The sequence below is a fragment of the Columba livia genome, chromosome 7 (assembly GCF_036013475.1).
Source record: "Columba livia isolate bColLiv1 breed racing homer chromosome 7, bColLiv1.pat.W.v2, whole genome shotgun sequence".
NCBI classification, from domain to species: domain Eukaryota; kingdom Metazoa; phylum Chordata; class Aves; order Columbiformes; family Columbidae; genus Columba; species Columba livia.
In genome coordinates, this window is record NC_088608.1 from 14,956,035 (window position 1) to 14,968,033 (window position 11,999).

At 37.9% G+C, this 11,999-nt stretch overlaps 1 protein-coding gene across 1 annotated transcript in view; it reads left to right on the top strand.

Annotated features, from left to right (window-relative positions):
• GYPC (glycophorin C (Gerbich blood group)) overlaps positions 1 to 11,151 on the top strand; it is a 32,579-nt gene extending 21,428 nt beyond the window's left edge. The window contains exons 2-3 of the mRNA XM_005511012.3: positions 2,919 to 2,969; positions 5,377 to 11,151. Coding sequence (XP_005511069.1) covers positions 2,919 to 2,969; positions 5,377 to 5,573 — 248 coding nt within the window. The 3' untranslated portion in view covers positions 5,574 to 11,151. The remainder of the gene's footprint in view (positions 1 to 2,918; positions 2,970 to 5,376) is intronic.
• Positions 11,152 to 11,999: the final 848 nt, after the last annotated feature.

Consider the following 11,999-nt stretch of genomic DNA (forward strand, 5'->3'; position numbering starts at 1 on the left):
TTCTGTTTGTCATGGTAACCAGTGGCAATAAATAACAACACTGTCTAAACACTTTCAGGACTAGGTTGTAACTATGGACGAGGGCCAGTATAACAGTGAGACGAAGTTTTGCAAGGAGAATTTAGCAGCAGATAACACAAAAGATGTCCTTGAACCAAAGAAAAATAACCAAAACAGGTGCAAAGGCAGTTACTGAAACACAGACTTCGGAGTTCTCTGCACATGAAGAGCAGAATAAAGAAGGTGCAAGAAGGCCAAAGCCTTCAGCCATGGCTCAGCTAAAAATTCCTCCAGCATGTTGGATATCTTTTCTGCCTCAGAAAGTGAAGATTCAGTCCTACAGTAATGCATTTCTAACAGACAGTGAGTAGAGTAACCTGAAGTTAAAGACAACATGCTGAGATTCCTGGCCAAGCATGGGTTTGCATCTGGACAGTGGCTGTTGTCTTGCCCCTCTATGGGAAGTTGACATTTCATAAGCATGTGCTTTGCATTTTCCTCAGTCATGTTTCATGAAGGGTGATACAGCTTGAATCTTGAATTACATTGATACCTTCCCCCCACTGCCTAGCAATATTGTGATATTGCCATGAATCACACACCTATTTTTGGACAAAATGAAATTTCAAGGACTGTGAGAGAGGCATTGAGGGTCCCCCTCTGCCCTCCATCATCCCTGATCCTAAACCAATCAGAAGAGGTGACCCTGGAAACTTCTGGCCTTTGGTAGTAGCTGCAATGCCCTGACACTCTGGATGATGCTGCAAAAGCCAACAAGTGCCATCTAGGAGGACAGCAAGCACTTCCCCTGATCAAAAGTCAATACATGAAGAAGTCGGACTTGTGGTTGCAGTAAAATGGGGAACTGAGTGAAGCCACATCATGGTGTTAGCTGGTTGCTGAATGGTACAGCATCCTTAGCTTAACAGATCCATGCCAACTACAAGATAGCTCAAGATGAGTCCAACATTATTCTGACAACTTAGAAAGTACAGTATGGAAATGAAAATTTCTGCAAACCAATGATACTGTAATCCATTATCAAAAAGCACTTTGGTGGCAAGTACTAGAGATAAGGTACCTGCTTGTTATCTGAATCTCAGAGGCACCTGGGAATGACAGAAAAGAGCAGAGAGTTACTCACATGCCTTTTTATAATTAAAGGAATAATGATTTGATCTAGAATTAACGTTTGGAAGCAAGCTGTGTGGCTAGGGAAGCACTTTAGAATTCACACCTTCAAGTATTTGATTGCTATAGAGGAGCCTGCTTTATTGGCATACAGCATATATTTGGTGTATAAAGAAATACAGAACAGTTTGACCTTGAAGAAATTAATCTCTTCTGAGGCACACGGGTTTTGAATGGACGTAGACGTAATTAGAGTTTTTAAATTACACAAGGTGAGCTCAAACTTTCCAGCAGTGTATACGTGGCAGAAAATGTGGGAAGGATCTCTGGGGGAAGGATCTCTGCTTTCCAGAAAGTTTAGAAAGAGAAGGATCCTTTGAATCTCAGCTCTCCTCAGTTTGTTGCAATTTGATATAAGAGACTGGACATAAGCAGGGAGAATAGTGCTGATAATGTCTTATCCTTGCATCATCTATCACAGGTTTAGCAAAAGAAGAGCCAGATATCACCCCTCACCCCTAGTGCCACCGTTGACTATATAGGATTTGAAATTAGCATTTTTACCTTTTCCAGATAACTTTTCTGTCCACTGTATTTACCAAACAGAAATTTATAAAGACCTCACATAAAACTATTTGCCTTGTCAGAAATCAAAGTTGTTTAGAATTGTTTAAATAGTACAATAATAAACAAAGAAAGGAGTATCATCCTGTCATAAACCTAGCATGAAGAAACTCTGGGAGTTCATCACCTTCTCAGACATTCACGTAATTCAGGACTAAGTGGGCTGATACCAATGGCATGAAATAAGGAGCAGAAAACAAGATCAGAATTGTATCATGATGAACTACAGAGAAGCTAGTGAAGAAATACTTGTCTATATGAATTTACTTTCACTGGAGGTCTATAATAACATAAAAAAGAGAGAAAAATCCTCACTGTTTTCCAGAACTTTTTTTTTCCTCCCCCCTTTAAATATTTTGGCTATTCATTAGTTGTTTTGGATACTTTTAGTAAGTGCTATAATTAAGATCAAAATGTAATTCAAATTCTAACTGCTCTTTCAGCAGCTTACAACTTTTCAGAATAATTTCTTCTTAAAAGGACATGGTCAGGTACTTCTTTTTTTGGACGTAAATTGCAAAGTTACCTTTTTTATAAATAATAATCCAGTAAAGAATGTAATTTGATTTATCAGCACTGAATTCAGACTTGCTCTAAATGGGTACTGTGTTTTATACCACACACTTAACAGGCTTCCCTTGATTCCAAACGCAGGCTTAAAAGAAAATAAATGCTAAGATCAAAACCAGGATATTGCAGAAAAACAAATACTAATTGAAATCAATACAGCCAGATTAATTCGCATCAAATCTAGATCCAGACCATCCTCTGAAGGGCCATAAATGGGAAAATAAATAGGCACCAACATTTTTTCCCCAAAACTACCTTTCTGAGAGTAATCACAGTATCTGAATGCTTTTAATTTAGTCATTCACTGGAGGATGTAACAGGTATGTGCTCATAATAAACAGTAGGTGTTTCCCCGAGGGCCATGATAGTTTGCATAATGTGCTAGCTATTTATTTTCCAGTGTTATGGTGACAGAAAACTGTAACAGTACAGCTAATTCAAATTCCATAAATGTCTTTTATTAATGAGGTCTCTTTTAAGTTCTGAGTTTCAGAGGTTAAAAAATACAGCACCACCAGTACAGTCACTGCTGTTACGTATGATCCAATTCCTTTTTCCTTAATTACTTTTTGTATGTTCTAATCTATTTATAGATGGAGACATTGAGAGCCCCACAGCTGAAGCAGATGTGGCTGTTATTGGAGGTAAGTAGCAGACTGTACTAAGTAGCATCATTAGAATTAAAACAGCAGGTTGGTTCATTTCTGCATTTTGCAAAACCCCTACTTTGCTGACAAGACAACAAGAGTGGCACAATTAGAGTTAATTAGGCCAGTGGGAAATCTGCTCCCAGAGGGGCTATTGGCAAGATAATGAGATGAGATGATGAGCATAAACCATGTAGTGAGCAGTACCACCCCTATCCAGTTCTCATTTTAGGACAAAATACTTAAGAGTCCAGCAGTGAAGTCAGCCTCTGATATTCTTCATTACTCACTGGGCCAAGATTGTCAGTTGATACAAAACTGGTACAGCACCTTTGATTTGAGCCATGCTGGTTCATACCAGCTGACCCTTTATTTTTACAGAATATGCCACGGTGCATTTCCTGGTGTTCCATTAAAGCTCTCTCATGCATTTAAACTAAACACAGTTGTCAGAATAAATAATCAAAGCTATGTTCATGGAGAGAACCTGTCTTTTTATTTTTATTTTTATTGTGTTTGTTCATTTCCATGCTAACACACTAATTTCAGGCATTCACTAGGGGGTATACCAATCATTAGTGCAAATTGGTGAGGTTCTGCTATATTTCCCTCAGGTCCCATCTCCCGTAACTTTAATTTCAGCTTTCTGTGAACAAGTAGCGGGTAAATTGATTTGCACTTAGTCCCTTAGGCTTATTAATATTGTGCTACCTCCAAAGCCTATTAAAGCCTCTTGTGTCAAGGGATACTAGTGAGGTCCTAAAAACTGATGAACCCCTCACCGTGACTATGATATTATAGTAAACCTAAAGTTCTCTGTATAAGCAATTTCATTTCTGCTAGCAGTAACTTCACTTTCCAGAACTAGGCACCATCAAATCTGCAGGGAAACATGGCATGCATATTTTGTAAGACAGAGTTATCATTTTTACTTATTCTGCTAATGTCCATTCCCCTGTTTTCATGCCAATAGGATATCCCCACTCAGTTTACTGATGCTGATAAATATAAAGATTTGGAGATATTCATTCCTGTCACATGCTTTGAACAGGGGGGACAGAAGAGAGATACTATCTTCATACCCCTATGGTCTCTGCAGAATAGTAGGCATTTCCAGAAAGCATTTCCAAATGTAGGAATTCTGTTATAGAAGAGGAATCAATGCTCCACCCTCACCATCCACTGATGGTGCAGGAAGCCCAAGAGGAGCAATGCAGATGGAGCTTCCTGAACTGTAGATGCCTACAATGAGTCAGATTAATTCCTGCCTACTGCATCCTCACAGCAGCTCCATACTCCACATATGGGATTTTCCTAGGAATGTCCGATTCTAGTGCCTTTTATTGAGTATTTCTTTAACGTTTGGTTTACTGCTGGAGTCATTTAAATATACAATCAGCTCCATATCATGTACAGAATCACAGCTAAAGAGCTTATAAGCACATCCCAGCTGTATCAAAAAAAGCATTAAAAAAATAAACATTGCACAAGTTGAATAAGCTTCAAAATACTTCATTTATTTTCTGGATTCTTACATGAACAATTTTTTCTGGAAGGAGGGAGATAGAGCTTGTATTTTTTTTTAACAATGACTGGTCAGAGGTCCCTCTATTTTATGGACTTCTACTTTTCACAGTAGAAGGGGTAAAAAAGGGAAGGATTCTGAGAAGCAAGGACACATGGTGTTCTGTACACAATCACCCCATAAATTTTAATTTACTTTCCTTCTCTAGGAGTACTTCCATTCACAACTTAGTCCTATGCACATTTGAGTTACCTATGGAAATTTTTCTCCAGTCAACACATTACTAGTAAATTAGCCTTAGTCTGGGAGACAGGAAAGACCTACCCAGAATCCCTTTTTCCTCCCAGGTGTCATTTCCATATTCATTGCAATCAGACTTCCTTAATTAGAGCACAGCACGAAATGTCAGCTTGCAAGTACAGAGCAGTAGTGCAGGCACATGGCTTCTGCTCTTTGTTGATTGTCTCCTAAGAACTATTCAGTGCCCCGTGCTCCCAAAATGAGCTACACTCATGATGACAGGGTCGGATTGTCTGCAGACTCCCCTGGCTATATGATACCAGAAGGATGAAAGAAACTTATTAGGCTTCCTTTATGTTCTCTTATTTCTCCTAATTTTGTAATGAACTTTTAGCTTGAATGACTTCAACCAAATCAAGCCAAGATAGTAAGACTTTGACCTGCATTCCTGCAGTACCTATATTGCATCTTGGTTTTTGAAGCATCAGACTCTGTTCTGACCCTGGTTGCTGCAACAGGCAAACAGCTTATGAGACATGGACTTTTCCCTGTCACATAATTCAAGTTGTGATGCCTGGCTGTGAGATACTGCTGGTATTTTATTACTGACAACACATTCAACTGATCTCTTTCCTCTAGGTGTGATTGCTGCAGTGGTATTTGTCCTCATTTGCCTGCTGGTGGTGATGATCCGGTACATGTACAGGCATAAGGGCACCTACCACACCAATGAGGCAAAAGGAACTGAGTTTGCTGAAAGTGCAGATGCCGCTTTGAAAAATGACCCTGCTCTCCAGGAAGCAGTGGATGAGAGCAAAAAGGAATATTTCATCTGAGAGTCAAGGATTTCCACGGAGACTTCCCCATGGGAATCAAACAGAAATGCTATATCAACAGAAGTGATAAGAAATGGGTAATATGAGGGTACAGGCAAACATCCTAATTGAAAAGTATATCTTTACTTTTTTTGTCACTGGGTTGTTCGTTTCACTCTGCTGGTGAAGAACTAAATGCCAGATACTTGCCTGTCAATTTTATTAGCAACACAGCTGGTCACAGTTGAAATCAATATCAGATAAGAAGAAACAAAATCTCAGTATGAGTGATACACCAAAACCAGATAAAGATAGCAAATGTCAAGCTTTGACATTTGACGAAAACAGCAGATGCCAATGGAAAACATCCTCTTAGAGTTAATGATGCATCTTATGCTGATATGATACAGAACTACCTGAAATTGAATTTCAAATGGTCACAGAATAAACATAAAACTAGATAAAGCTGATGTAGCTGGAACAAAAACAGCTTTGTAACCCAAATATGCTCCCTTCCCCTTAAATGTGCAATTTTGCTGGCACAGGGGTTGGTTTTGTTTGTTTGGTGATTTAAATTGGGATTTTTTTAAGGTGTTTTTAATTTCAAATTATATATATAAAAGTTAAAGGCAGTTCAAATAAATAAAACTGTTGGAAAACAAGAAAAACATAAGAATGAAGGATTTATTTCTAACTTACTCTGCATGGCAGCTTGAGAATTGCAAAAAGTTGGAATGTACTATGTAGTATATAGTAGTCAGTAGACTTACAAATATGATTCCAATTAGTTCGTAGGTTCCCTGCATGCATGCATAAATAGATAGATATTAAAAGATAAAGCATCTTGGTTTGAGCAGGCCGTCTGAAACAGTGGAGCTCAGCTAGGTTTTTTCATGTCAGATGTTTTTGCCTGAGTATTTATTTATTTATTTTGCATTGGAAAAATCTCCTCAATGCCCACCAGCAGTATTTGGGGTTTTTTCAGGGACAGTAATTCAGTTCTGGTGCAGATGCCACTAAATCTTTTACAAACGCAACCATAAGACTACCACTACAAAGAAGCTTTTTCATCTGCATCTCACTGGCTTGTATTGATGTCTCCCTCTGCATGGCCATTGTATATCCTTTGTATTGTGCTAGATAAGAGAACTACACCAACCATCAATGCTTTATTATAAATAAATAAATAGATTAGTCATGGTGGATCACAGGAAAATATCTTATTCCTCACCTAAGAATCACCAGTGATGAGTTTCTTTACCCCAGTAAGTTGACTTCCTAATTGAAGCCCACAATTAGCTCTGGAAATAGGATAATTGTTCTATGCACCTGCTCATCCCCAGCTGCGATGGTGCCCTGGATTACTGAAAATAGAAGGGGAGAAATACACGATAACAAATAAGACACTGATAAGCTCTGCTCAACTCAGTATGTTTTTTCCTGCGTTTTGATCTATATATGTGTGTACCTATATATAATGTCATCTACAGCTATGCTTTCAAGGCATTGTTGCTGATCACTTGTGTTCACTTCTTGGCACCAAAGCATGGAAAACTCCTGGACTCCAGTATTCATTATTGACATTGGCGACAAAAATCCTTGAAGACAGACCTGAACAAGAAAAGACTCTGAGGACCCAAGTGGAGGAATGGCTTTTTTTTGTCTTTTCAGGCACAATCTCAGTCTTTTCCTGGTACATGAAGATGGTCTCTGAATTGTTCTTAGAATCTAAATAGCTTTAACTTTGAATCTTAAATCCCTGCATGTTTTCATTTTAAACACATATCAAAATCATGCCAAATTTACAAAATGCTTAAGATGTTTTTCATAACATACCATTGCACAGCTACATTGTATTCTGTGGCTAGTGCAGTATAAATTGCACGAAACCCAGCACTGGTTTTTATACAGCTGACTGTTTCCTTCTAAGATACATTGTTATTTTAATCTTTTTACTGCTTATGAAAAAGGAATCTCATCTTATTTTTCTAGGACAAATATTGGAGAAGTTCACTAATCTTAGCTGTAAGACTTTGTAAAACTGAAGACCCCTGACCCTCCAGTTCAATCAAAATGTAAATAATTCCTCTGAGAAGAGGGTAAATGCGGTGACTTGAGCTCTACTGCATCCCCCACACAAGGTGTGGGAACATCAAAGTACTTTCCTCCAGTGCTAGAAGGACCTATAGAGGACTACCAGCCTTTTGTCCCCTTCATATGACTTCAGAGAAAGGTATGAGGCACATGGGGAATAAGTTCCTATCTCTTTCCCCAATCAAGAAATTTGGTTTTATGCAACTTGAGTTTGCAGATTATAATTAGTCAACTGTGTCATACTTGATACACAGGAGGACCTCAATTAGTGTCTCTTTTGGGGGACAGGGGGTGTGTGTGATTTTTTCAGTTATGAGGTGAACTGAGAAAGACTAACTGTCCATGTTGGAACTACAGAGGCCAAATTTTCTGGTGGTACAACATGAGTTTGGTGGAGCTCCACCAGTTCTTACCAGTTGAGTCAATATCGGACTTTGTGTCATTGCTTCATCTAAATCTGAACCGAATGCAGCTCTTGGTCTTTGACTATATCCCTTCTTAATAGCTGAATCAGATCTCTTTATCCCATTTTCCCTGACAGCCCAAGCATACAGCAACAGCTTCTCTATCGGTAATGAGCCACTTTGAATATTTGCAGAGCAGTGACTCTGGCAAAAGCAACAGTTTCAGTGAGTTTATTTTTTCATAGTATCCTTTTGGGTTCCAGGGCTTTGTGTATCTAGAAATGACTCAAGCACACTGAGCAGTGAGAAGAGACGGTTTGTGGAGATCTGTTTATTTGCTTTTTTCAGGACAAGTTTTGTTTTGTAATTAAGAAAGCTCATGACATCTAATGACTGGCAGATCTAATGGCCTGATTCTGCTATTTTTTTACACATACAATAACACTACTGTCTTAAGTCATTCAATTTAGTTGTAGAAAGAGTATGTTACAAACTTCATATAACTTTTAGGAGTAATTAGCAAAACGTCCTTCTGCAAGCAACATGCTGTGCTAAAACAGACATTACGTACCATGTTGAGACATTTCAGTTGGTAGCCATAGCTTTTCATCACTGATGATTAAATTATTTTTACAATTTGCTTCCTGAATAGGAGAACTAAGGAAACACTTTCTTTTCCCCCCCCGTACTTCTATCCCAGGTCCCTCCACAGCTCTGGGCTGTTGTCCTGCAGCTCACTGGAGCCCCATCTCCCCAGCCATGACTGCCATTCTTGCTCGTAGTCCCCCAGGCTCCCATCTGGATTCCTACTGCCTTCCCTGTGGCAAAGGATTGGCCATTTACTTATGTATTTCTTTCTTTATTTTTTATCAGTGAAGATATGCTGTTCCTCTCTGCCAGCCAAGAACCAATTTTCACAAAGATTCCAGCTTTAGACTTCCAATCCTGTGTCAAATTTGATAACACCTGACCTGCAACTAATTTATAGAATGATCATATATGCCATGTTTTCACAGAAAATAAGTCGAAACATAGTAATGCAATCTCTCTAGTTAGTTAGATTTAGTGCTATCTGTAGTGTTCACTGAACAGGTGAGCAAACTGACAATTCCTTAAGCAACTCAGTTTTGTCCTGATGACTTAATGTCCTGTGAAAACTAGTTGAATCCCACTTTGCACAGAAAGCCATATGCCCATGTTTAGAAACGTAAGTCCTTTTCAAAGGTGTATAGGAAAGCTGTGTATCAAAATTATCAATATTTGCTGGAGTTAGAAGAGAGAGGATAAATATGATCTTGTAGCAACACAAGACATTTTTTAAAGATATACAGAAATAACAAGAATTAAATATTATGTTGATGAGCTTTAAGAGTGGGTCTACGGAGCTTTTAAATTCTCTCCCTTAAAAAAAAAAAAAAAGTTTGCAAAAGGAAACTAATCTTTTAAGCCATTTCTTCCTGTGCAGCTTTGAAAACAGCTGTCTCAGATTCAATATTCTACCATTCTTCCTTAACATCTGGAATTCAATTTCTTCCAATTTTTGGAGGATGCATATACAGTCCTTCCCTGCACAAAAATGACTGCTTGCCAGTGCCAGGCTCTGTAGCAACTCAGCAGAATAATTCTGTCCAAAAGGTCTATCTGGCCACCCATTACCAGATCTGGTACACATTTTTTATTTTTATTCTGGGGCTCGGCCTCTATCATTCCGGGTTTTTTTGAGGTCCAATGTGCCATTGCACATCAATGCAGTCCAGAAGAATATTTAAACAGCCACTAGTCAAGATAACAAGATATGTACATATATATTTTTAGAACAGGACCAAATCAGTTTGGAGAGCTATTAAAAATAGTAACAGAGGATCCCTCAGAACGTCAACATCAATTTTTCTCTTAAATCAAATCTAGGGATCATTGGGAGAACACCGGGACAGGAAAATAAGACAGACTGTTCCCTTTCAGCGAGGAATTCAGACAAGGTGCTGAAACATTTATAACTGCAGGATAAGTAGGATGGCACCACTAGCTACAGCCTGCAAGTATTCCTCACAGAATACAGGAAACATTGAGATAAGATCTAAATAAGCAAAAAGATACAGAGGGGGAGAAGGTAATTAGATGCTAATAGAGATGGAGAGCAGTTATTCATAAAATAAAATAGATATTGCCATTTGGAGAAATCAAAGTGTGTTTGCTGAAGGTAACTGCTGACAACAATTTTCTTTGAATTATATGAGGTGTTTGAACTCCTTGCGTGTGCCAGTCCAATCAAAAAATGCAGGGAAATACACACCAAGACAGTACTCAGTATTAAGAGCTGTTATTGCATTTTAGAAAATCTCTCAATTCTTCACATAAGAATGCTTTATGTGTTTAGAAAATTAAGAAGCTTCGCAGCAGCAGTTCATATGAGACAGAAGACTAAAGAACCCCTGAATACACAATGAACAAGTCTGATATCTGGAAATTCAGGGAGTTAGCAAAAGAAGTTAACAATATCAAAGAAAAACATATATGGTGAGTAAAAAATTCAACCATATTACAAAGAATGAAACGTTTGTATTAGCAGAGATCCTCCTCTATTTCAAGAAAGTAATATTGCTGGTGACTCAGAATAAAGAATCCTTATTCTACATGACTGTTCTCTGTGTGATGGGATAAAATCCCACTGAATTCAGCAGGACAAGACTGTCGTTGACTATATTTATTCTTTCTGCAAAAAATTGTATTCCCACCCCTGTCAGAAAGAAACACACTAAATTAAAGTAGAAGTCTTTATAAGGCTTGATTTTTCAGCATAACCTTGTGTCTTCACATAATTTTTCTGTTCTTTCAAACTGTATGTATGTTGGATTGTATCTGATATGTTGTATTAAAGTCTATTTGAATTGCAGCATTGCTATGAGAACACAGAGCACTCAAAGCTTACTGATGATTGTATGTTAAAGCTGACTATAATGTTTGTATTTACCAAAGCTATTAATACACTGCTGGTGTAAATCTACTATATTTTGAATTGGTTAAAAAAAAAAAAAAAGTCTAAAATGAGAAGAAACAAATAACTTTGTAATTAAAGTTGTCATTTTCAGCATTTAAAAAAACTGTTTTCAAATTTTTGCTTTCTTTTAAAATACCATGAACTCTGAGAATTTCCAATTATGGTGTTTTCATAAGGATATAGATCAAAAGGAATAGTAAGCTAAAATTTTTCATAATAGAGAATGCAAACCCTAAGAGATATACTGCTGGGTTTTGCATTAAAAAAGTAAGAGAAGCTTTTCATATATATAAGGAGAAGTCAAACTTCAAATAAGAAATCAAACAATAATTCTCTCTGAAGGAACATTACCCTGTGGGTGCCAATGGACCTGTACAATTATGTAACGCATGGTATTCTCAAAAATTCTAGGCAGTCTTATAAACGTCTAATGGGTATTTACCAAAGGATGGCCTGGCATCCACCCAACTGCTACCAAATGTGAATGCTTCTGCTTTGTTCTTCATGCTTTCCCCACAATTTCTCTCTTATCTTAATATATCCCTAGTTAAAGAATATAGACTATGCCAAGTATACTATGAATTGTAATCTTGCCTCTGACACCTCTTTTTTCAAAGATCATTGCTGTCAGTGGTGAAAACAAACAAACAAATAAAGTAGGTCTTTCTGTGATATGTTATTGCATCAAACTGATGCCTCAAAATGGTGAAAACCCGGAGGGTACCAGAAGGACAGTGGATCATCTAAATTTTAATATCCATAATTGGAGAAGTTGCATTAAGAACAGCTCTTCCAGTGGGCCTTTCATGTGCCATAGGACTTTAATGCATAAGACAGTTAGGAGGCCAGCAAATAACCAAATGGTTTGCTAGCAATGTTCTTGCTGGGATGACAAGCAGACTGCTGAAGATGGGGCTCTGGATACTCCACTATTAGCCAGTACATTGTGGA